The 27,136-nt window shown below is 40.0% G+C and overlaps 1 protein-coding gene across 1 annotated transcript in view; it reads left to right on the forward strand.

Annotated features, from left to right (window-relative positions):
- The window catches only part of pcdh11 (protocadherin 11), a gene marked incomplete at both ends in the record, with an annotated part of 117,901 nt that overhangs the window by 72,516 nt on the left and 18,249 nt on the right, over positions 1-27,136 (forward strand). The window contains one exon of the mRNA XM_080502502.1: positions 3,614-3,812. Coding sequence (XP_080358628.1) covers positions 3,614-3,812 — 199 coding nt within the window. The remainder of the gene's footprint in view (positions 1-3,613; positions 3,813-27,136) is intronic.

Consider the following 27,136-nt stretch of genomic DNA (forward strand, 5'->3'; position numbering starts at 1 on the left):
CAGCGGTGGCTCCTTTGCTATTTTGAGAGGATTTTTGTTGGGTGGAAAGGTATACAGTATATAGTCATAAAACACAACGAGTTGGAGTCCGCAAAGGGACTAGGTGGTAGCCACTTGGCCTCCTGTCCTTTATATCTAAATATAACAGAGTTCTAATCCAGTAACCCGCAGATCCGGCCCCATCTGGGCGGTAACCAGAGGGAGGGTTTGGGATTTTCTGGCTTGTTATATGGTAGAACTTGGCATGCATGTCTCCTGTTCATTTTATCTCTGTGTACATACTTCTCAAGGCAGTGTTTTATCTGGCTGAACGGGCTTTGTTTGGTCTTGATATCTCTTACCGCAGCTTGTCTTTGCTTTATGGATTTCTGGCAGCGTCTTTAAATAAGTGATAATGCTTAGCAAAACACTCACCTTGACTCTTTAGTGAATGTTTGTTTCTGTTTGTCATGTTTGTCTTTAGGCGTCAATGTTTTATTCACATTAGTCATTACCACTGAAGGCACAACTTTTTGTTTTCGAAGTTCATTCATCGTATTGAAGTATCATTAATATTTCAACTCTAAATGGTAAAATCAAATTAGTCGTTTCTCAACATCTGGCATCAAGTTCAATGACTTGAATAAACAGCAGTGTAAAATGAAGACACTCCCTTATGCAAAATGATTACGTTGTAATTGTCACAGGCAGCTGTTTGTTCTAATAGATTCTGGATACCGTTGTTGGAGCAAGTTTCCAATAATTAGAATCATGTGGAGAGGAAGCATGCTTTTTGTAGCGCTGCCAACCTCCCGTAAGTGGGCTCTTTCTTTTGCTGGAACCTGGACGCTGCTTTTGCATGCATCCTCCAGTAATTTGAGAAACAGCTGCCAACGCTGTTTGAGAACAAGTAGATATTTAGACTACTTGAAAGCGTGGGCAAACATGGCACACGGAACTATACGATTTTGCCAACAAGGTATTCGTCTCTGTCTTGGAAAATGAATAAAATCATGAGAGGAGTGAGGAAAACATCCCATGCTTGTGTAGAACTTTTAATATCTGTCATAGTTTGCCAGCAGAGCATGGCACACCACATGCAGTATAAACAAGATTAATTCTAAGGAGTATTTTTATGTGGTTGAGACATTACCACAGTGCATGCAGTGCGACAAATGCATTTCCCTCCCTTATTTTTCGAATAGAAACAGCGGCAACAAAAACCTTTGGTTTTTGGAGTTGTAATTTCATATACGAGTTGAAGGGTGCGTGTATGTGTGTTATCTTGTTTTTGTTTTCTCCCTCTATTTCTCATCTGTCTTCTTCATACCAGCGTTCACTCACACAAATACACACAGAGTTGTGGCCTCAGGATGTAGATGAATCAAGTAAATAGAATATTTAGCTGGCTGTTTCAACATCACAGCATTGAAAACCACTCAGTTGTGCTTTCAGGGTGCTAATTGTGTGGATTTAGGTTAGTCAACCCTCTCTGATAGTTGTTAAATGGAGCTTTTTGTGCACTTGCTTTTTGGCAGTTTGTCCTTCATTAGAGCCCGACTTTATTTAACTACGCTTTTTTTTTTCTTCTTTTCCGCTCTTTTAGTTTTCTTTTGGTTTTATCGAGGAACAATAAGTGCTTTATCGATGCACTGGAGTGGCGAAGGAAAAATATGCGAGCACAGAGACGTCACCTCCCCCTGAGCTTAAAGGAGCATGTGTTAATGATGTTTTTAATTCAGGACATGCATATTACTTTTGTTGCTATAGTGATGTTGGAAATCAAGATAGTCATTTGTGCACCAGTTGTATTTGCTCTTGTTAAAAAAAAAAAAAATCTTATCAGTTTGAATAATGGGCTGAATAAAATTCACAGCAATAACCAAAGCTGAGGGCGTAATTATATTTTATACGTTTTATGCCTCCATACAGTGTGATGCAGTATGATGTTACACAGGGAATCATGTGAAGGCATAAATTCAAGCCGTGGTCTGTACCAACGAGAACCGTGTTCTGTTTTTACCAGTCTTACCTCAAAGCTCAGTCAGATCTCTTTACTCCTCACTTCTTTCTTTGTCTCTTCGTCGAACTGCAAGGAGAAGATATTTTTTTTAAATGAAAGGAAAAAGAAGGAAAAAGAACAAGATGCCTACAAATTACCCAGTGTGCTTGACAATGTGGCTGTTTGCAACCGTGTGGCTTTCTCTTTGAAGAACCAACAAACATGCTAGCAGGCGTCACCACATCCAGGATGCATGTTGCTCTAAACGGAAGATTGCAACATAAACATCTACAACGCTCACTCGACTGTGATCCCAGAGACTTTACGAATCAAAGTCACAGCCTCCATGCACACTTCCACTCCTTTCGTGTCTGAAATGGCTGCGAAAGAGATCTAGGACAGAGTTCAACCTGATAATACCCGTCCCATCTATTATCGGGATGCGAATCAGGGAAGTCCAATTACAAATGTCACAGTTACTTTATTATCTGAAAAGTAAATCACAAGACTCAACAGACCAGAAACATTTTTGGGTTATGAGGCCACTGTCTCAATTAGTCCCTCTAATGATAGGATGCGATTTAGACGTATTGTTCAGCTAATGCGGAGTGAGGATGATGGATGCAGTCGCTGGCGTGCGACACTAGGAAGGAATGTTTCTTTTAAACACCACCTCACTGTACTCATTAACTAATAAACAAACATTACTGTCAGCCACTTGGGAATATGCTCATCATTTTATAATTTTTTTTTGCCAGTACTAATGCACCAGGATTTTCTCAAAGAAAAGAAACAGCAACCTCAAGGTGATACTGTCGAACAGGGTTTGGCACAATTACTTCTTAGAACTACAAGATGTATACACTTATAGCGGGATAATTTTTAGAACTTCCTCAGTAACAGACTAAATTTACCAGCATGTTTTACATTTGTAACAAGCTTTCCTCCCGCAGTCATCGTGTAAACAATTATTTTTATGCTCATTAAATGTTTCTTGACAAAAACTGGGGTGAAGGGTCACATGATGGAATTCACAATAGCTTCATTAAGAAAGCATACAACAGCATGGCCTATTAACTAAATAAGAACAGAATGGGAAAAAAAAAAACTGAGGTGTCGTGATGTCACCATGCTGGTAGTGTACGTTTCAAAAGTGTGGTGATATAATTATCTGAGATATATCGTATCTCACAATAATGGAAGGCCATGTTGATTGCAGTATGTGGTGCTTTGATGGATTGCAATTTAAAAGATTCAATAGCAACGCTTCTATGTATAATATATTTAAGATTTGTTCTAATTGTTTCTCTGGAGAAAACTCGCTGTGAGTAAAATATTCATTGAAACTACATACCCTGAAGAAGAATATGTTATAATGTATGGCCACGCGAACACATAGCATATAATATAAAAATGAACCTCAGAAAATGTTGAGGCTTGATCCATGTTGAAAAGATTGTCTTTACAGTCAGAGTTATAACAGACCACTTCTTAAGCAGGATCCCACTGTCTTGGTTGTTGGTTTTTTTCTAGTCTTTGTTGTATCTATTGTATAAATTTTGCTCGTGAGCGGAAAAATATAGGTAAATATGATTCTAATAGAAGCACTGCTTGTGTGTTGGTTTGCTCCAGACCCAGCGCCGCGTGACCTTCCATCTTCCAGACGGGTCCCAGGAGAGCTGCAGTGACAGCGGGCTGGGGGACCCGAAGCCAAACAGCGCAACCAGTACCACCCAGCCTCTTCCCCTTAGCTTCCCCCACGAGGAGTACTACGAGCAAACATCACCGAACAGCCGCACCGAGGGAGATGGAAACTCAGACCCTGAATCCAGTGAGTACTGAATCTTGCTATGCTCAGACAGCAGGCAAATATTTAATTTCAATATTTATTTATTTTTTCTTCATTGCGGGTTTTTAAGGTTGACAGCATCATTTACAAGTGGCCATCTGCGATTTGAGACAGCAAAGTGATTTGCTGGGATTACAGCTGTGATTGTGGTTGCAACAACACAGCCTTGCAAAACACTTAACAAGCGTCCCTTTACTGTCAGACAACTAGAAACAGGCTGGTTACACATGAAATTAGATCTGCCATACATGCTGCTTTGGAGAAATCATTCTTGAGACAAGTACAAGCACTTTGTTGTACGAGAAGTCAACCAGGGAGGCGGCTTTCACAGCTCAGACAGGAATCGCCTTCCTTCCATGAGCCACGTTTGACAGTTTCTTTGTGTTGAGATCAAATCAAAAACAGTTTTAGTCATTTCAGATAGTCAAAGTGGTTTGATCAAAACAAGCAGCAAATCCGTCATAGAACTGCAGGATTATGTTGAGGGTGTAATATGCACAATGGTGCCTTTATTATTGAAAATTAATTTGGTTAAGGCTGCAATTTTGTACCTCTGAAGTTGAAAATCTGCTTCCCAATTTTTTGTAATGATTCACAAGACAGCTGTCACAACATGGCTTACTGCCCAATGATTTCCTCCATAAAAAGCTTAATTGAACGAAGGGATACACAACTCCTGCCTCTTGCATTTTCAACACTTTTTTTTTTCTCAAACTAAAACAACTTCTTGAGCAGAAAAAACAGTGCTAAAGTACAGCACAGATGAATGTGGACTGCTGTTTTTGTTCTGGTATGGATACAAATTCTGCATACTAGTTATATTGCCAAAAAAATACACGACATGAACACGGCTATTCTCAGTACCCCATCAATGTGTCCTTGTCACGAACCCAACCCTATTCCAGCAGCATATTGTTGTCCTGGTGAATCGGATGTTATTTTCTAGAGGCAACTCTGCATCATACTATATTGCAGACAGCATGGATGCAGACCTTCACTCCTTCTGTGTCCAGTATGCATCATTGCTGAGATTGCGTGAGCCATTGCTGTGCGCTACCAGTCACCCAAAAAAAAAAAACCCCAACAAACAAACAACAAAAAACGACAAGTGTATTTCTTTATTTTGTTCCATATGCTGCGACTCAAATCCACAGGATGGGAAAAAATAGATTGCTTTGCATACACCTACGTACGGCGTAGCCACTGTGTCACTGCTGTAAGTGAGACAACAGTTCTTGGTGCCTCCCCAGCAGCTGGGCTGACAGGTCCAAGGCTCGGGTGTCAGTGTGGGTTTGATTGCGAAAGCCTTTGTTAGACATTAGACAAAATGGGTGACAACCCGGTGATGGCTTACTGCTCATTTACATGCAGAGGTCTGCCCCCATTTGGATTTTTCTTCTTTGATACCTCTCGTGTTTCCGCTTTTAACTTACATCACGAAAGCTTCTTTTCAATGTAATATTTACAAAACAGCTTTCTTTATTTGAAATCTTTTGGGCTATATTTTACCACAGACTGCTCCATATTCCCTTCGCACACACGCACCCATCTGTGAGCACACACACACTCACACTAATGCCCACTTCTGATGATCAAACCGTTCCTTCCCCAGCTGTTCACTTTAATGTATTCACCAGGGCGACAGCAGTGATTCATATATGTGATTCATTCACATACAGAAGCAATTGCTCATCAATTCATTAATATTCAGAGACATAAACATCTCATACTTCATAAACTTACTCAAATACTGCACTTATTACCCACTTTCCCTCTGGGGTAATATTTATTGAAGTGCATTAGTTTTAGATAGAGGACCATGGTAATATAATAAATGCATGTGTACTTTTACAAATTGCTGCATTAAAAGTCGCACGAGGTTGACTATAATATCCCAGACTTGTAGCTGGATATTAGAAAATCCATTCTAAGTTATTTGACCACACTCTCCCTCGTAATCTTCCCTTGTCATCGTAACTCCCCAAATCATATTAAAGTGAATGTTTTTTTTTAATATAAGATAAAAACATTGCAACAACCTTGTAATTTTCAAGGGTAGTCTACACCTTATATTAAAAAATGATAAAATGACTCACTCCGTAATTCAGTTTCCGCTTTCTGATGTTAAATTATTTGCTTTAGATTTAATATTTGCATCATTCTATTAAATTGTGTGAACATTTGGTCTTCGATTTGACTGAGTTGCCACACGCTTGCACTCACACGTCATTTCAAGTCGAAGTAAAAGTCATTTGTGTCATCAAGAGTCTTTATTTTCCTCCCACCAGAAGTTAAGTCAGGTAAACTTTGACTCTGTGCAACTCTGTTGCAAGAGAAAGAAGCATCCTGAGCACGCCGACGGTCTAAGAGATGAGTGCGTTGGTGACAGAGGGGGCCTAAGATGGATTAGATATGGTTTTATCAATGAGCACCAGGCTGGCATGGCGGTGGTAATCTCTTATCATGCCGTCTCAATTTGTAAAGCAGAAAGAACAAGGAAAAGAGGAAAGAAGAGCGAGGTGATGGAATGACTCCAAGTGAAGAGGGAGAAATAGAGCTGAGAGATAGGGAGATCCTAACGTCAAGAGGGGATTCAAAAGTCAAAAGGAGTGGTGTTTCGTGAAAGGTGGCTCAGCTCGGACCTGAATGTCAACTTGAACTGAATAATTGTCTTGGCCAAAGGCAAGCCATGTGGCCTTCTTATGACAATTAATTTCTCAACTCCTCTTTAAACCTGCATCTTTATTAGGCCACCATCTCTTGAAATAAAGTTCATATGACATTTTATGCTTCTATTATTTATGAGTTAGGTGGCTGTTCATTTTATGGGCTCTTGCCACCCCTTCCAGGCTTACTTCGCCACCCTGCCATCCGTCTTGTGCTGTCAGCTTTCTTGTCACACATTGTTCCAGAGGTTTGGATAGTTCCTTGTCTTTTCTCTACAAATAGATTACACATTCCGAGTGGTTTCAAGTGCATTTTCAATGCCATGCGATGTGCCACTTCCCTTCGATAATTAAGGACACACATCAGTGTTTCAACTGACATTCTCCCTCATAGTGAATCAGTGCTGAGGAATATTCACTTTCCGGCGTAGATTTACTGAGGTCCACCATCTGAGCATTGACTGTGTCGGACATTTCCAGGAACCACTGAGCACACGCTTGTTTTACGTGGAATACTAAAAGTAGATAAAATGTCACTCTTGACTCATCTTGGCTTAGATTTTGGGTCCTTTTTAAATGCACTTGTTATAATAATAATAATAATAATAATAATAATAATAATACATTGTTCTTCTGAATTTCCCCCAGTAGATTTGGCAGAATGATGGGAATCTTCCTGTTGCAAACAATGTTAAGCTCCCAGACAAAGTACAGCAAAGTGGGAGCAAATCCCCGAGTCCAAATCCTTCACATGTTTCAAACAATACACAATTTTGTTCCCTGGATGATTCGGAATATACTTATTTCTTTCGCCTGTTGTCGTGTCGGAGTTGAAGGATTTAGAGGCCGGTGCTTTTGCCCACTTACAAGCAGCTCACTCCAGGCAGTTCGGACATCGGGTATTAGTCTTTGGAAGACACATGAAAAAGCTCTGCGATACAGAACTCTATCTTAATCTCTGGCATATGGCTTTCAAAATGACCAGCTTACACCTTGTCTGTCTAAGATCTAAATCTGCTATCAAAATAAGCCAATCCTTTTTAAATACTGTGAGTGTAATAAGATTATAGTTTTAAAAGCATATGCTGTATTATACATTTACAGACCTTTTACAAAAGAGAACTGATTCCTTCGAATAACAAAATGTATGCTTTATATTTATATTCTACTTCTTTTTGTGCATTTCTATGCATTTCATTGCACATTATGCAATACCAGATGCCAGCAGACGAATAATCAGATTAAGGGATTGCAGAGTTCATGCTTTCGGCGGGTTACATGCGCAACTCTTTGATTTCTGTGGTTTCCAAAATTTTCATAATGGCTCTCAGACAGAGTTTCCAGTTGGCTGATTTACAACTGCCCTTTTCTTGTCTTTGGAAAAGGCCACTTGACTTGATCTAGTGTGCCAACCACGTTGGTACCACTTGAATTTTTAATACTTTTCTAACCTCTAACTCTGCTCAGTGTGTCTGGCCGACAATTCAGAGACTGGGCTCAGATTAGAATTCAGTCATGTGAAGACAATCTGCCAACAAATATAAAAAAGATTTCATCACCAAAAGTTTGCTGAACGGAATTCGGAACTCTGCACAATAAAACACTGCGTCTTATCATTCATATCAATGGTTTAGCACATCATTATATGACAGCAACAATGTTGTAGTGTTTTAATACAGTTAGCTGCATTAATTATTCATATGAGCCCAATCTCAGTTTCACTTTGAGGGTTCTCATATGCAATTAGAAGTAATGAATGTGCTTCTTAATTACATTCATTTGTGCAAATTTCCATTCCCTGTTGAATTTTTCTGTGGAAACATTGTGACACTGACCAATGGCATATCATTTGCAATGTGACTAAATCATTCAGCATAGAACAATTAGCTGTAATTAGTGTTACAATGTCATCAGCGACCAGGGGGAAAGACTAAGCTGACATGCGAGGGAGAAGAGGACCCTTGTTCAGAGAGTTAAAAGTCCAATATTGTAGCAAGAGCCAGATAATTGGCTGACCACAGGTTACAAAGATGATGAACTGTTGTAAGACTGATGGGCTTTTTTTTTTTACTTTCGTCTGTGCATGGTTGGCTGAGCATTCATTCCCTTTCATTGCAATGCAACACTGAGTAGCTGCCAGTGCAACCTTTTACTTATGCCAGCCCATCTCATCATCTGCTGCTGACAAATGAGCAGCTTCGCTCGAGTAATTAAGAATCAAGTGCCTTGCTTAAGGGTACGTAGCTGGTGGTTTGAAGAATTTGGGGGGGGGGGGGGTAGTTCTCATTCATTTCACGTCATGACCTCACATATTGTCATGTTATCAGAGTTATTCTGGGCAGCGGTGTGCATATTTAATTCATGCTGCACATAAAATGGTAATGCAGCCGATTCCTTTCCTCACAGTTGTCCCACAACGTACCAGACAACTTCTTCAAACTCCCCCTTTTTTTTCCACATCATTTGCACCAGTTTGCCTTCTGCTATATATTCTCCCTCATATAAATAAATAAAAGCCTTTGTGCCTTTAGGCTCCCAGAACTTTTTACGGCTGCCCCAGTGGGCCTGCAACAGAGCTAAATGAAGCAACAGTGAATATTAACCTAAATAGATTGGACCTTTCCTTTTAAGATTATTTTACCCCCCCCCCCCCCCCCCCCCCTTTTCTTTTTTGACCGCTGGGGGGTCTTTAGTAAGAAGGGGATTTAAATGGACTCATCTGTATCCTTCTCAACCGACTGGGATTTGGTGGGAGTGCTTAGTTCTCAGAGGTGAGGTGGAGGGAAACCCTTGTTTTATCTGGTTCAAATGCCACACCAGTTGTCTTGGAGAGAGAGAGACAAGCTATTGATCTGGAGGAGTCAACTCAGCTCGCCAAAATCTCTCCTCAGTCTCCTTCAAACAACTGAAAAGTGTCATGTTAGAAACCTTCCTTTCCAGAGTATTAGGACCTTGACTTTGTTGTCCTGCCAAAGGCTTTTGTGAAGTTGAGAGGATGGGAGCTTTTGGATAGAATTATGTACAACTGATCGGGACGGGAGCGAAACTCTCAAACCTTTCTCATCTCTGTCATGGCTCGATTAGTGTAAGAGTAAGTAAATTCACTGGACATTTTGTAGATTTGTACAAAACATAAGAGTTGGAACTTACTTTAAACATTCCATCTAATGTCTATGCTCCTTAATCCAACCAAGAGTAATGGGTGCTGGAGCTAATCCCAGCCGACTATGAATGAAGGCAGGTTACCAGTCCATCACAGGGCAAACCACACATGCTCACATCTAAAGTCACCAATTAACATGATTTTTAACAGAATAAACAGTCACATTGTCAATTCATTGTGTTCGTCTGTATATGTTGCCACTTCAAATCCAGTCTGCAGAACTGTGACTTCAGTTCTTTAAAGGCCTGAAGTATTAAAACAGCGCTCCTTGGCTGTTATGTTCAGTAAGTCTTGTGTATGGTTTGGGAAAGGATCGATAGCTGCCAAGTTTGATTGTATCTCTGGACAATATATTCTGAACTCAGCACGGCCAGACAGAGACTTCAAACAGGGATAGAGGCTCAAAGGCCCTGGCCAGCAATTCACTTTGTTCCATTTCACTGACTCTGTGATTCCTAAACTAGAAAATGGCTCAGACTGCATATTAACCCTGTGAAGCGTTCGGCTGGAGAGCTGTGAACAGGTTGAGTCCTCCTTGCATATAGTCGATTTGATCCAGAAATGTCAAACATGAATCATCCACAAACTACAAACATTTGTGAAATTAAAAACTTGAAAGCAAGTCATTGGATGCTAATAGTGTGTTGGGAAGATGGTACAAAAGAGAAACTATAAATCAGTTACTTTTCTTTCCATTTATTTTCTTATAGTTGAAACAGAACAACCTTCTGCCTCTATTACTGGGTTATTTGAACTTTAAAACTCCGTAGAAATTGTACCACAGATCTGGAAACTTCCTTTATCCACAGTGTGGCAACGTGAAGATACACCTGGCTGGAAAAGCAGAAACTTTCACTCTCGTCAGAGGCAGCAGGAAAACATGGAAGCCATAAAATATAGATGTGCTGATGTTTTATTCAAGATCATTTGTTATAGATAGCCTTTACAGAAATTCCAATCCTTCTTATTTTTAGCTGCAGATTGAGCCAGCATTAACATATTTGCCTGCTACTTAAGCTGTTTCTTTACCCCCCCCCCCCCAACACACACACACACACACACACACACACGCACACGCACACGCACACGCACACGCACACGCACACGACGTATAGACTACATTATGAATATATCCCATTTCATCTACATTGTCGTGGCAACACACACTGATGACACGTCTATATATTTGAAATGAGGCTTTTTTTCTTTGCTGTTCACTCAGCGAGAAATGGTAACATCTGTGAATATGAAATGCGTGAATACAAAATTTCCTCATTTAGGATTTTATGTTTGTCTGTAAATTCTGCCTCGATCTTAGAGGTCAGACTAGTTTTTCAATATGGCCATTATGCTTTTGCTTGGAGGTGTTGTATTTCAATACAACCAATGATATGGTTTATTGTTAACAACTGCATTAGTGAGGCAAAGATGGGGTGAGAGGAAGTGCATCTCCTTCTTTTCTTTTCCTCCCTGCTCTCTATCTTTCCCAGTACTTCTTCTTGTCTTCTCCCCCCTTCCTTCCGTTAAAATATTGTGCCATAGACACATTAGAATGCATGGACCCATCCCTTTCTCATTTTTCACATACAGTCGGTCTCAAGGATAAGGATGGCCTCTACTCAGAAGGACTTATTGACCAAAATAACTGTGCATCAATATGTCTCCTGAAGGCTGAGCAGACCACAGCATCACAGGGGTTGTATTTTCACCGACTCTCTCAGCCTTTAACGTTATTGACCAGGGTTGTCCCGATATGCTGCGGCACAGCACGTCGGGGTAGAAACATACGGCGAAGCCATCTTCAAGCTTCATTGTCCTAAAAAGAGCACAATGATTAATATATCAGGGCCGATTGATTGTTACAAATTTTGTTGACAGATGAGAAGGCGCAACATGAACAAGAGAGAATGGCATTCTGTGACCAATAGGAAATTATATTGCTGCTTTTCTCTGCCTTATTTTCCAATAACAAAACACGATGAGATAAACTGCAGATTTGATGAGATTCAATTTACAGTGATAGCTGCGGTATTGCTGCAATGACATCAATGATATGATGACAGACGGCTACAACTATGATGCCATCTGTCCATATTTCACATATTAGCATATTTCAGCAAAAATGTGTCATTCACAAGAAATGTAATATTTTCCCGTGAAATCATTAATTTCACAAGCACAGGCATAAAATCGCAATAAATCTCATGCACAACAGTTCACACACATACACACGCTCTTGAATTCTGATGAAGTTACCAGCAGTTAAATCAATCGGTTGAAATATTATAAAGTATGCAGGTTACAGTCAGTTTCTTTTTAATCTGCATCCATAGTTCCTACTGTCACTTAATCCGAGTGTTGAATGTGCAAGCATGAAGAGGATTACTCCCGCTGCGCTGTATAGGGCCCTATCCCCAATCGATCAATGTATAAACTGACTGGTTGATGAATTAGTATTCATGAACAAATGGATCACTTTAGAAACCGCTCTCTGGTTGGTAATGCTGACAAATGGAGTGGGAGTGTGGTGAGAGAAGGAAGGGGGAGCTGTGGTGCAGAAGAAATGAAAGCAGGAAGAGATTGAGGTTTTAAAATGAGACATGCTGAGGGAGTAGATCTTCCGGTAGGCCCTCTAGGACATGTTCGGCCTAACAGAAAATGACAGAGGGCTTTGGAGGGGGCTTGACACTGAACATATAAACCCCGACTGCTGTGTACCCTCCTCGGCAAGAAAGCCGCGGCATTCATCACATCCACGCCGGTCAAGTTTGTGCTGCAGTTCTGCCCAAGCTCTTTGTGAGGCATCTGCGGGGACCTCAAGGCAAATGTAGTGCTCGTGAGGTCAGTCAGCTGTCTGCCAATCCATGCATGCAGAAGCAGACCTGGTGCTCAAAATCCTTGCCAATGGCTGTTGCAAGAAGGCAGATAGACTGTGTCCCTTTGTCCCCATTTCTCCCAGACACCTGCGTGATTGCATTGATTTGTCCCAGTTCCATTCAGCCAGGGGTCCCGCCGGATTTCAAGTGTCAAACATCTGTCATGCCGTGGCTCCTTGATGCTAACTAATTCAGAGCTCTTATGAGAGCAACAATTTTTACCCTGAATTGATTGTGAATGTGCCACACGAACGGGGATGAAAACATCACACATTTACAGGGAGTTTGCATTGTGAAATATCATCCCGTTCTACACAATTCTACAAACAATGAAATGAATGTGAATCCGACACAAGATAAAAAAAAAAAATACACTACCACGGTGTGGAACTTATATATATATATTTTTTTTTTTTCTTTCTCTTTCAATGTTTTGTTTTCCTTACTGTTCTCACAGCATCTAAAATATTTATCCTCTTATTCGAGAGAGTAGCGGCTGATGTCTTTACAGACGCAAATCTGAGTTCTTTGGATATAACTCTCAGTTTTCATTTGAGATGGAATAGAAAGAGGGAAAAAAGGAGTAGTGAGTCAAAGACACACAGTGTTAGGCGGAGTGAGTTCAGAGTGTTAGCAGAAAATAGACTGAAACATCTCCTGAAGCCAGTTACAGGCACTAGCGGCAGCAATGTCTTTGTTATGATAAAATCAGGGACCTCTGTGAACGTGCTCTTGATTCCGCAGTTGGCTTAACTCGGCAGGTCACCAAGGGGAGGCAGATGTTGTCTCGAGGCATGTCCCACTGCCTTTTTGAGGGCTCCGGCTGGTGTTGCTTAGCTTACAGGCGCGCGGGGGGGGGGGGGGGGGGGGGGGGGGGGGGGGGGGGGGGGGATGGTGGACGAGTGGCTGAAGGAGCGCTGAGCTATAGCTTGTTCGCCCCGGGCCAGCACTGGGGATGTTGGAATGAGCAGATATGCTCATTTTGATCCACTGAGGTATAATAATTGATGATCAGCCCTGCTGTCGCATCTGGGAGTCACTGGTCCATGCTATAATACAACCTTAATGCAACACATGGCGGTGTGGACAGAGGTGCCATGGGGTCTCATGCTGACTTCTATTTCATGTGGGATAAAGAACAATCCAGGGAATACAAATCCATATACCACAGAAAAGAAATTCTCTTGTACCAATTTTTCTTCTCATAAATGTTGAATCATAGCTGAATTTTGTTCTGAAGGATATGCAATCACAAAATCTTTTTTTTTTCTTTTTAAAGTTGACCATTCAAGCATATTAAGGAATAAAAAGATTCAATGTTTGATATTAAACATACTCCACATAAGCCAAATACCTTCAGACCATACGCGTAGCATTCATGTTCTGGTAAAAGGAACTAAATGTTTCCTAATTGTCCATTTGAATGAATAAGTTGAACATTTCTGAAAAAGGTTTCTTCGGATGGTAGGAAAAAAATCCTCTCCTTTTTGAAGTCCAACTTCATCATACTTTAAGCTTAAACCCTGACCCACTTTCCTTCTTCTGTATATTTGCTCTTGTTCTTTAGAAGAAAAAAAAATTGTATGTGGTGTTTGGTTACTTGATTAATCACGATTCTCTTAGAGGCAGAGTACATGCGGACATTTCACACACCAGGCATACAAAGAAAGCATGCATACATAAGCAGATACATACAAATTCACCTTGATCTGCATGTAGCTTTAAAAGCCTCCCACGTTGTACCGCTGGAGATAAGAACTGAGAGGTCAAGCACAAAGCACCACCACTGACAACCTGAGGGTCTTTGAAACTCTCCATTGCAGATCTTTCTTCAATGTGGATCTCCTGCTGCAGGAGATCAAACACAAACACAGCAGCCCAACAGAAAACCAGTCCTAAAGTCAAGCCAAAAACAAAGACGACGCCTCTCAGGGTTTTTCCAAAAGCCAGATTTCTCTTTATGTTACTGCTTTTTAAAAAAAATAAAAAATTGCCATGAAACACTTAGAAAGTTACAGTTTCACTCTCAATCTTAAAAAAGATCAATAGCCTGTCATTACCCCGGCGACAATGAACAACAAAAAAAAAAAAACGCAGTCGCTTTGTCTGTTCAAAAAAGGAGCTCTATTCCATGTTTGTTGTCAGTGTTGATCCGATCACATTTTAATCACAGTATTCAGCCTAATCGATTTCACTTTACCACAGATTGTGTTGAATGAAATATTTTTCTTTTTCTTTCCATCAGTAGCAATTACCTGACAATGGGAGCTTGATATCACAGTGTATTAGGAGGCCGGGTGATTGTGAAATACTGTGTTTGAGTTACTTGTTTGCAGCTGCCAGGATTTGAATACAACAGGCATACACTCACATGTGCAGCAGACGCACGCCTGCGTGCTCCAAAGCAGGCAATCATTTACTTTAATATATTTATACACCCACATGTCCACCATGGAGAGATGCAGAAAACAAAAAACAATCGCATACAAAAGTACTGAATGGATGCCTTTTTCTTGTGTTGTATTGTTTCACTGATTGCTCAGGGCAGCTGACTTACTCTTTTGTGCTCCATCCTCATGGTTCAAGACAAACAAATCTTGACGATAGTTATAAACTGCATCACTTTTATAAAGTGTTTAGTTTATTTTTTTATACACCTGTTAGTTTCTGTGTTCCGCGGTTTCTTTTTTTCCAAGCCTGAAAACTACTGCATATCCATTTTTAGCATAACTTTCCAAAAGGAATACTTTTGTACTTTTGTATCATTTGCAGTGAAGCATAACAATTATTATCGCCATGTTGTAAATGATTAATATTAATTTTTTTCCGAAATGAAAACCGTGCATACTTTGACAAAAGCCCGGCAAAAATCCATCTGTCTTACCTTTAGAGCATCTGCCATTGCTTACAGGGCCGTCCACCTCACGAGTCACAGGGACTCGGCGACATCTGTCCCAACAGATAGAGAATCGGGATAGGGCCATCCATTCTGTTAACGCTCCACTGAACTCTGTGTTATGTTCACCATAATTTGCTTTTGGTTGCTGCTGCATCCCGGAATATTGCTTTGCAGCAGCTCAGACAAAGTCGGCTGGTTGTAATGTGTCCCTTTTCGGCCATTCTGCAAGCAGATAATTTGATAAACCTCCAGACGTAATGGCTATGCTGCATCCTGATAAATGTGGGTAATATGACAGGGGACAGAGGATTTCCCTAACAATTTCTGAAGAGAAGTTTGGCTATTAGGATGATTTGATATTTTCCGGAGAGAGTACATTTGATCTGCGGAGAATGTATTTTGTTGGCATGCAGAGTAACACTGAATGACTTTTTTTTTTGGGGGGGGGGGGGGGGGTTTACGGGAATGAATGCTCATATTGTCTGTTTTGTTTCAGGGTTGATTTACAAATTTAGATGTGAATGTTTTTGGATTTGTTAAGGCAATACATCTTTTTAAATGGTTTGCATATTTTCTGACACCAAGTCCCATTTCAAAGAGGAAAAAAAAGTGTTTTATATAAATTTAGGTTACTTACATTTGCCGTTTTCTGCTATAGTACCATATGCTCCTTTACTCATCCCAAGCAAGTACACTCATCACTGCAAACACATTATTCCTAATACCTCTTTATACTGTATATTCCTGAAAACTCAAACCAGAATAAACTTAGTGAAACTGACCACACAGTGACCTAAAAGCTCTCTCTGCTGGTCCTGTATCTCTCATGCTTTCTCTCAATCTTCGGAGGGTACACGCGTCAGCTATTCCTCATATGGTAAAATATGCAATCTGTGCCTGCCAGTCTATGAGCGAGTTTTGGGTTAATCCTCATGAATACGTGACTTTGTCTGCATGAATAAATAAAAACCTGCTCACTGGGTAATTGAGGTGCTGTGCCACTAACAAACGAGGACACAATTTGTAAATGGGATTTTTTTTTTTTTTTTCCTCTCCCCTCTGATCTAGACCCATAGTGATTTATATCACATGCGTGCATTTACTAAAATCACATTGATTCACCATATAAAGAAGACGTGACATTGAAATGTTGAATTTTCCCCTGAGGACTGTGGAAACCTTCTATTATATGTCGGTTTTTATTTGAATAATTTATGTCAATTTTGCAGTAGCTCAAGGGCAAGAATGCCACAAACCATTGATAGCTAATTGTGTGCCTGTTGGGAAAAAAAAATTCAATTGCAAAAGTCTATATGAATGGTTGACAGGAGCTGAAACTTCATGGAGCATACATAGCATAATTTTGGGGACAGCAAAAATCTGGAAACAGGGACACATACACCACCAGAGAGAGAAAGAGACAAGCTCAAGAGCCCGGCGATTTCATCATTACTGGCTTGTCCTCGGAAAGTGTCCCATTTTGTATTTAAAGTGGCTCCAATTATGGCCAATTTTATGTTGTGTGCATAAAGGATTCCATATGTTGATCCCCTTTTATCCAACAAAAATGCTGCCTGTCTGAAGAGGGTTTTGTGATACGGCACTTTGTAATTTCCCACAGCAGCACCTCTGGTAATTGAGCCAAAAGCTCAAAAGGGTTTCAACATGTCACCAAAGCCACCATCAGACAGGTTATGTAAACAATTATAGATAAGTGCAGTGTTGGCAAATTTGAGGTCATTATCAGACCCTCACAGCAATTTTGCTAAACACAGAGCATCACGGTGTATAACCCATTGAATTGGAAGTTTAAATTTGAACAATTAATGTAATTGCAGAGCGTTTTAATGCATGTTTTCTTATGTGAACACATTTGGGAAAAGTCTATAATTTGCTTATTTTATTGATGGACATTGTTCTTTTAGTTTATCCTCCCATATTTAAAGATCATCCATATTCTACCATTGCTTTTACGTGTCAGAAAGTGAATGTTTCATTATCTAATCAAAGTTAACTGAACATACTCTTTAAGCATTTGGATGCAGATACTTTTAATACCTTATTGTGAAGAAGTCGCTATCTGATAAATCCATTCTGCTGTGTTGTTTATCCTGTGTTGCTGTCTGGACTCTCTTCTCTTGAAACTTATAGCATTGACTCTCCCTTGTCATAACGATATGAAAGAAATGACTCAGCTCTCTGTTTCCCATTTGCTTATGAACTGGCGCCTTGTGTGGAGACTCAACATTTTGGTAAAGAATCAACAAAATACATCTTTTACTACCAATTCTTAACCATATTTTTTCTCACACTTTAAAAGCAACGACCAAAATAACCCTTGCTAATGCCTACGCTAATATACTGATGCCAATACATACGTATACGGCTACTAAGCAGGTTTACCTGACATCTGCAAAGATAAAGATTTTCACACAAGTCCTAACCTCTGATTATATTGTTGCGATTACCGTTTGATCCATCCGACCACCCTATGTGCATTTCGATACTGGATGACCTCCATCATGTGACCTTCTCTGTCAACATCAACATAATTACTACGACTACTGGAAGTCATGGTAAAGAGAAAAGACTGCTGTATCATCAGGCTTGGCCAAAAGGCCTAAATAAACAATATTTTATGGGTATTGTTAATAGCAAATGTAATCTATTTTTGTTCACTGTAAAGAAAAGATTTCATCAAAGGTTCAGTGTCTTAATCATTGATCCCTTACAATTAGAAAAGCACATCTTACAATTAGAAAAGCACATCTGAAGTTTCTATCTGCACTCCATTTGAAGATAAGTGAGGGAAAAACACAATTTTCATACTGTGCTTCAGTTACATGATTTTTCCTTCTTGCTACTGACTATTGGCTTAGTGTTATCCAGGACTGACATACAGTGGGCAGATATATGCGTCCCTGTGGTGGAGTGGTGACCTGTTTAGGGTACCCCAGCTCTTACACATAGTCAGCCGGGACCACCTCCGGCACACCACCAACATATGTTGCATAAAAAAGATGGAAAAAGAAAGAAAGAGGAAAAAGGATGGCTAGATCACTAATTGTGTGATAGCTAAATTCAAATTCAGTATTTTCATATTTCAAACAATGGACTTCACTCCATTCTAAAAACATAGTTCTAAAAGTGAGTTCTGGAAATTTTGTTTTGGAAACTGGGGAACTGAAACCAAACTGAAAATGATCAACTTAAAAGCTTTACTTATATCCTTGTTTCCTTCTGCAGGCTTTTAGAAAACAAAACCAGCAATTGAATTAGATGAGTGTAACCTATTAGAATATCAAAACATCCATCAGCTTCTCCATCATTGGTCTGATGGAAAAGGTCACTTGTGTTTTACCCTCCACATTCTTTGCTCGGTTCCCTTTGCCTCGATGAATAACTGGCTTCATTTTCTAAATTGGCTGCTTTTGTGTGGGACAGTTTTAAAATTGATGAGGCCGCTTTTAATAGTAACTGATCATTCTGTGGGCTGCAACTAACTACTCTTTCCTGACTACCTAATGGCCACCGAAGTGCAGCCTTTCGGGGACATTGCCAATATTCCTCAAAGGGATCAAATGCTTTTTCAACCAAATATATTTTATTATTCTTTAAAATCACAACAAGCCCAAATCAGCCGGCATTAGATAACTATTTAACACAAAACTGCATATAATAATTTTGATATATTTCTTTAATATTTCCATTGGAATGACCGTGAAGTCCAGCTTGTGACTGTCGGAGAGCTGACAGATGCAATTAGCTTCATTAACACCAGAATACTCGCGGTGTGATGTGACTCGTTTGGAAGTGTGATAATGGGTGGCGATTTGAGGAGCATTTACTGTAACAGCAAAAATACACAACTATTATGACACTCACAAGATACAATGACAGAGAACGCCTTGGGAAGGAGATAATCAAACTCAGATAGGGGACCTCCAGCTTTTAGCCCATCATTTACCACCAAAGTACACTTTTCTGTTGTTCGATATCCCACCAAAGCAGGCCTGCAGAAATGCATTGATTTCAGTGGGGTCCTCTTTGCCAGTCCTGCCCCTCACGCCTGGTGCTTGACCCACTTATTTTCTCATCTTTCCTTGTTTTCTCATGAGAGTTATGCTTGCACGCTGCTTTCCCATTACAGCGTGAGTGGATGCAGGCCAAGTATGATTGCATTGTATAGTCTGTCTCTCTGTGTGTGTGTGTGTGTGTGTGTCTCTCTCTCTCTCTCTCTCTCTCTCTCCATCCCTCTATGACTCACCCAAACACACATACACCGTCTACTTGAATGAGTTAGGTGATACCAGCTCACTCGGTGGAATAAATCACCAGACAAATTGACATATACGCCACAAGAGAGACCGTCTTTAAAGGAGTCGTTGAACACTGCATGTACTATAAGGATTGCGCCCATGATGGATATTGACAAAGCAATGTGTTTAAACCAAGGGTTCATACCGACCAGGTAATTTCACAAAATATCACTGACCATAAGGTGTCAGGCACCTGCTGTCCATTACTCTCCCCTTGGAGAACTCAAACCAGAAAAACAATCATATTCATTGCAATTTTTAAAACCTCACGATTCATCAGTAGGTAACAGAGAATCATTCATAGCAGAGTTCTGTCTCGATTCCTGTCTCCATGCGAAAGAGACCTGCTAGTTTTCAGTATTACTTTATAACAAAAACTAAATTATACCCTAAATGATCACCAACAAGAAGAACAGTAACATATCCAATAAACATAATCAAATACGTACGTCTTATTTGTAGGGCATCGCAAGATACATTACTTGCTCAAACAAAATACAAAATGAACTTATTCCCACCGACTCCCACTCACACATACCAAACCTCTGACACCTGCAAATTTACAGATGTGGCCACTAGAGAGTAGCGGCAGGTGTTGCTAATATCTGCAGACAAAAATAGTTGTGAAAGACGCAAAACAGTCACTGTTCGCTTCGGTGCAGACAAATCTCAGAGAAGATTCAGCGATATAGTGTAACAGATAGTTCTAACAGTAGAGGAGGCAGCTCGGGTGGAATGGAGCTGATGATCTGCTGGGGTGATCCCTGGAGGTTGAGGATGTTGTTAATATTAGCATTGGTTTTCACACGTCATCAGCTGAAACCATCAGACCACCCAAACTACTTCTATCATGTTTAGAGCTAAAAAGATGATTCCACTCTGCACACACACACAAAAAAAAAACAAGAAACCAAAACAAACAAACAAACAAACAAACAAAAAACCCTTTCAATCTAATCTGACCCAGTGTGAAGCTTTTGCTGCATTGTTGTGGAGTCCCACAGTCTGCCCGAGGCAGGCTCACGTATATAGCTGGAAGTCAGACAGAGTGCTCCACTGTGCTGTACTGATTTGGGATTTGGTTTGGTGGGAAGAAAAGCCTAGGATCTTTAGGAGGCACATCTAGGACCACAACAACATTTTAGTCATTTTGTTGAGCTCATATAATCTCCTAACCCACTGAAGAAAGTTACATTTCACCTGATGGGTAAAAAGAGGCAACATGCACAACGGGCCATTCAAATAATTTTATCGTAAGCCTATTGTTGTCTGGATTGTAGAAATAAAAATAATATTTAAATAGAATAACAATATACATTTTACAGCGACAATATACAGCATGACATTTTGTCAAAAAAATACATGTATTATTATTTATCGAATTGACAGGTGCTTTGCTGTATTTGGATACTTGCTGAACAAAAATAAAAGAAGAGGCCAGAAAGGGTAGAGGAAGAGTTTAAGGCTAGAGTTTAGGTTTCTTTGGAAGACTGTATAATATTTCTTATTAGGGTTGAAAGCAGGCTTGAGGCAGGTCTGTGGAGATTCTCCTTTCCTCTCTGGATTATCATTTATAAGCAGCTTCCTTAGGCACATCCAAAATGGGCATTATAAAAGCCAGGCTTTGAAAAAACAAAACAAAAAAAAAAACCCAGACCTTACCAATTTAGCTATTTCACCAATTTATGTCATTTGATATGATTTGCAAAAATATTGCTGCTCATAGTAACCAAGCAGGTTTTTGCTCATTTGCCATAAAAGCAAAAGCATGTGTCTGTTGTGTCAATTCAGATTACGACTGTACCTTGAACCTGTTCAGCTTTCGCTGGAGTGGCTCAGTCAGCCCAAGCACATAGGCAGAGAAGCACCAGTCATCAGATCACTCTGGAGAAAATCTATTATTTTCATTTTTTTTTTCTGCTTTAATTATGAGAGAATAACAATGTCGCATCCAACAACAATAAAGTGAGAGCTCATGTGACCCATAGATTGTAGGGAAGACATCTTCATTTCAATCTGTGGATTCTACCGCAAATAGAGACTTTCTCTAACGTAGGAAGATTTGCGAAACTGCTTTTGCATAATCTAATAGATAAAGTTGTACGTTTGTATTGAAACAAATATTTATATTACAATTCAGTTTTAGAATGGCTCTACAGTGGAAGCTGGATTACAAAAGTCCCAATACATGCAGCAGTTGTAGTTTCAAGCCAGTGTCCAGGTTGTGCATGGAAGACAAAGGCCATTGTTATTTGGTGGAAAATCTGAACTTCCTCAGGTACCGACTGGGTGATTTTGCTTTCACAGCATTTGCATTTTTCAACACGGGGTGGATTTGAGCAAAGACTGTGATTGCTCTCTTTGCTAGTTAAATGTTTAAAGAAGACATGCAATTTGAATCGCTGCAGAGCTCATCAATATGAAATTGGACGAGTGGAGGGAAACAAAATGCAAGGAGGCAGCCCAGCAGCCGGTGCACCCAGATCCACACTCCATACTGCATTATCCACCACAGAAAAACACGGGTAGACTTTTCAGGGAAAAAGAAATCCTCAGGCTACTCTACCTTTTCAGGGCCTTTCCTCATAACAGTATACAGTCTTGCAAGACATTTCAGGCTATCTGCAGTTTAAATCTGGCACAAAAATGGAATAGCTTTTAGGGGACAGAATAAATGTTTTATATTCCATGCATATTTGAAAACATATGCAAAAATATCTTATTGATTCACAAAATCAGACAACAGATGCTTTGGAAATCAGTTGATAATGAATTGCACTCTGTTGTGCTCAATCTTATTTCCACATTTGCAATTGGTTAATGCTTTTGAACAACAAGGGTAAACAGATAAATGGGGACGTTAACTAGCATTAAGTATTCAAAATCCATCTGGGGGAAAAAACCTCACTGGGGGTCTGAGCTTGTTATCTGTCACTCAAAAAAGGATCCAATAGCATTCATAATTCTTCTAAAGCCCACCCGTCGTCTTCTGCCCCCAAATCCTGCTGTGTTTGAAGATGTGTCGGCAGCAGCAAATTATTAAATTGTGTTTTTCATTCTCAAGGGTTGTCAGCCGCCATGTAACAAACAGAATTTCCCAATATAATTATGATTACTAGAGGGAAGGTGAAAAAGAAGAGCCGAGCTGGTAAATGGGGATCCTCCCAGCAAACAATGGCACCGAGGCTTTTGAATTGTATTAGCTACTTAGGTCATATCTGCGATATCAAGAACAGGCCTGAATTAGACTCCGGCGCTGTCCTAACACAAATTTTGCTCAACAGAATGAAATCATTTGTATGTAGAGACAGTCAAGAGTTCAATAGACTTTCTGTCATCGACTCCTTCAGCTGATAAAATGCACGAGGCAGCAGGGCGAAAGGGAGCCATTTGCAGAGTTGACAGATTCCATCATGGATGACTTTAGCATACCTGAGAGCTGCTCTTTCCCTGCCTTCGGCGTGCCCTCTGCAAGCGGTAGGGGTGATGAATCAGGCTTTATGGGCCTTCAGAATGCCAGCGAGGCCAATCTGTGCGAATGGTTGTTAAAATCTGACATAACTTGACCGGGCCCTTTTAACAAGCTCCAAGCCATAGTACACCCACAGTCCAGGCACATTTGTATCACTTTCTAATATCCTTTGCCTTCATAAGCTGTTCGCAGGGTTCCTGAACAACAAACTTGGCAGCTGCTATAAGTTATAATGGAAAACAAATATTTCTCCTTGCAGTTGAGTTCATGATCTCGCCCGACTTGCTCCATGACTTTTCACTGTTGCTTGCAGTGGAGGAAGAACAAGAGCTTCTGATCTCGGGCTCAGTTATGGGAGTTCGACTAAAGCCACAGTCTAGTTCAGGAACTGTGAGCGAATACACTGAATTGAATTCTTCCTTCTAATAAAAGCCAACTAAAAATACAAAAGAAGTTGAGTTGGAAGCAGAATATATGATCAGATTACTCTTCATATTGTCCCCAGATTGTTCATACTTTAACAGGAGGAAGAAATAATGCAGTCACACCATGTTTCATTATTATCCAAAGCCGATGAGTTAATCTCTTTGAAGTTTCTCTTTTGTGGTTTCGCCTCAACCTGCTTCAAACTTTACAAGCCAGAAAAATGCAACACACACACACACACACACACACACACACACACACACACACACACACACACACACACACACACACACACACACACACACACACACACACACACACACACACACACACACACACACACACACACACACACACGAGAATTATGTTCACTTAATTAAATGAAGTAATGTGTCACCTGAACAAGATGTTTGTAGTAATTAAGGAATGCAAAGAGGAAATGTGTGAGTCTGATTTTTTTTTTCATTACTACAATGAATAGTAAAAATGAGCAATAACATTAGATATTATATTTTATACCAAAGTGCATCCATGTTCCAGCTCATTGAAGCTGGACCCCCTTCTCCTTTCCTTTCTTACAGTGACCCGTTTTGCTACAATATCACATTGATAAGTTCTTGTACCTCTAAAAGCCACTTAATTTGTAATTTTTTTTTGCCTTTTATATACACATCATGTTACCTTGACAACAGACTTTGCTAATCCATAGTGGGAAGGAGCCTGCTGGGCTGCAGAAAAGGCCAGATTGACGCTCAAAATGGTAATATCACCTGGACTGTGGCGTCTGATGTCTCTTCGCTCTGATCTTCCCCCTGAATATTTTGTTGATGTTGTGAAGTCACTTGTGCAAGAGTGTGTGTGTGTGTGTGTGTGTGTGTGTGTGTGTGTGTGTGTGTGTGTGTGTGTGTGGGGGGGGGGGGGCATTTTGCCAGTGGTCTGGCAATCATAGGGAATAACACAGCTCCGTGATTGCACACTGCCCTTGAAAAAAAAAAAATTATATTCCCAGTTGAACTCAAAACAGCCCGAAGCCATTCTCACCTGAAACTCAATATTTTTCCTGTATACATTCTACTATAGGAGGATGACAAACATAAATGAAATCAAAGAAACTGTAGTATTTGCAATATTAACTCACAGTGGGCCACATACAGTATATTACACTATTCAGCCGCACACAAAACTCCGAAATGTCCTTGTTGGAAGTCCTTGTTATGCACTGAAATTATCACATTGACACGGTAGTACCATATAAAACAATAAAAGTACTATATACTGTGCTGTGTGTCCCATATAGAACTCTGATCTTTAAATTTGGAGGAGATATACTTCTGTATATCCCAGGTTAACCACTATTTTCATCCACGTGTAAGCTGGTTTGTCTTTTTTTTCCTGGAAGCATTTTATATCTGACGTGCTTTTTCTTCTTGTTAAATGTCACTGACAGGTTTTGACATGAAAACTTAAGTTAGCAGTATCCAACCTGTCATACTGTATTTGTAAACAGCTTACGTTTCCTACTCCGAGCTTAGAGGAAAGGAGGCGAAGCCTGACAGCAGACAAGGGGTTTTAACAAACATCCTCACATGCATACATAATGCCCCATTTCAAAAAAGAGAAAGTTTGCCGCTCCATTTCATACGTAGCATTCCTCTGAGTGCCCAGGGGATACCTTCTGTCCACAGCTTCTATGGGCTCGGCATGCACTATACTTAGCAACCCTGAATCATACTGTATAGCAACACAGTTCAGCACTCCCCCTATCTCTGCATCAAGGAAATGAATGATTTAGTGTAATGAGATTATGCCTCCTGAGGAATCCCTGTGTCCATGCAGAGTCAAAGTTTCTTCGAATAATCCATTTCATGATGTATTACTGTATGTACTTTTGAGTTTTTCCAAGATGAACTTTGGGCAAACTTCAGGCGTCACAGTTTGGCCACGTCAGCAGCTGCATGCCGTGCCCATGTTACGTGGATATTGATTGATGTAGCTCAGCGGTACGATTGCTGTCCTACACAGCAGCAGACAAGGCCGATAGAAATCCTGTGGATTTCTATGGCTCAAGCAGGTTTAACTCATCAGCAAAAGAGGAATCTCCCGGGTCCTCGGGGAGTTTGGCTGGGGATGCATCAAGGGCAGGTGTGAATGAACAGGTGACCCATGACCCTTGACTCCCACTATCTGACCTTGGAACGAGATTTCTGTCTCCAAGCGGAGGCTTAAATCTCCTGCACTAGATCAATTTGATGATGTATAGAGTGCAATGCAGGAAGCTCGGGATAAGAGCTCAATATCTAAGTATAAAGAGACCCGTGGGACACAGTGTATCTGCGAAGTCACCTTTCTGTTTTCTACATATTTCAAATCAGCTTAAGCAGCTTAAATCTGAAAGTTAACTGGAAAGATGTGAGATAACCAGGAGCTACAGACATCTGCAGATTTTGACTTCCAGTTTGAAACAGCAAATTGAAGAAAAAGCTATTTAAATAGCAATATATAACGGTAAGGTTGTTTACTTGCAAATCATAACGAAGTTCCCACTAATCTAAGTTATAGCATTGTTTGGAGGAATAGCAGTCATTATTCAAGAGCAACATATATTTATCAAATGAAGAAAGTCTAAAAAGATCAAAGATTTTCAGTAAAACGTTGGATTCTAATGTTGTGCAACCCACCTGTGACCGGCTTCAAATGTGCCCACTGTAATATACACAGTGAGGAGAAACTTAGTCACATCGACTCGGCAGTTTGATTTGACCAGGGATTAAAAAAGGCTTGTGTGTCAAAACATACGCCTCGAACACAGTGATGATTCAGAAACTACAAGACGTGCCTTCCAAGCCTTTCGCTCCTCTGTGAGCAAATCTGTGACCACAGAGGAAAACAAGCAATATCTGAATGAGTGGGCAAATATAAAGTGAATGTGAGTGAGCAATTTCAATGTGCCACTCACCTAATTTAAGTCCCGTTTTAGAAATGTACTTGTGTTAAACAAAATTACCACAAGAAGTAAACATTACTTAGCTTTTATAAGGGTTTTTGTGTGTTTTTCCTGTATTCTTGCTCCGGGGTCATTTAGGTTTTGGTGGCTTTTAACAGGTTGAAACAGGTCCTGGCTCATATTTCACTTTTAAACTTGAATGGGAGATACAGATTAAAAAACACACCATTCAAGATTGATAAGTCAAAAAAAATGACAATGAGATCTTAATAGCATAAGACTAATTTATTATCTTTGACTTAATCTTGCAGCATTTTCTCTAAATGTATAATCTATTAATAAGCGCTGGACTTTTAATTAATTTATTATTATACGTTTAATGTATTATTTTCTTTATGTTGGATTTTGAATTTATGCATTGATATTGTCAAAAGACAAGTTTTAAAAAAATCATCATTCGTAATATTTGATGACACAGCCAATTACGATTTCCCAATGAATATACTATAGTAACTTCATTGCATTTGAAAATAATGCTTTT

This window comes from Blennius ocellaris (genome assembly GCF_963422515.1).
Source record: "Blennius ocellaris genome assembly, chromosome: 9".
Lineage (NCBI taxonomy): Eukaryota > Metazoa > Chordata > Actinopteri > Blenniiformes > Blenniidae > Blennius > Blennius ocellaris.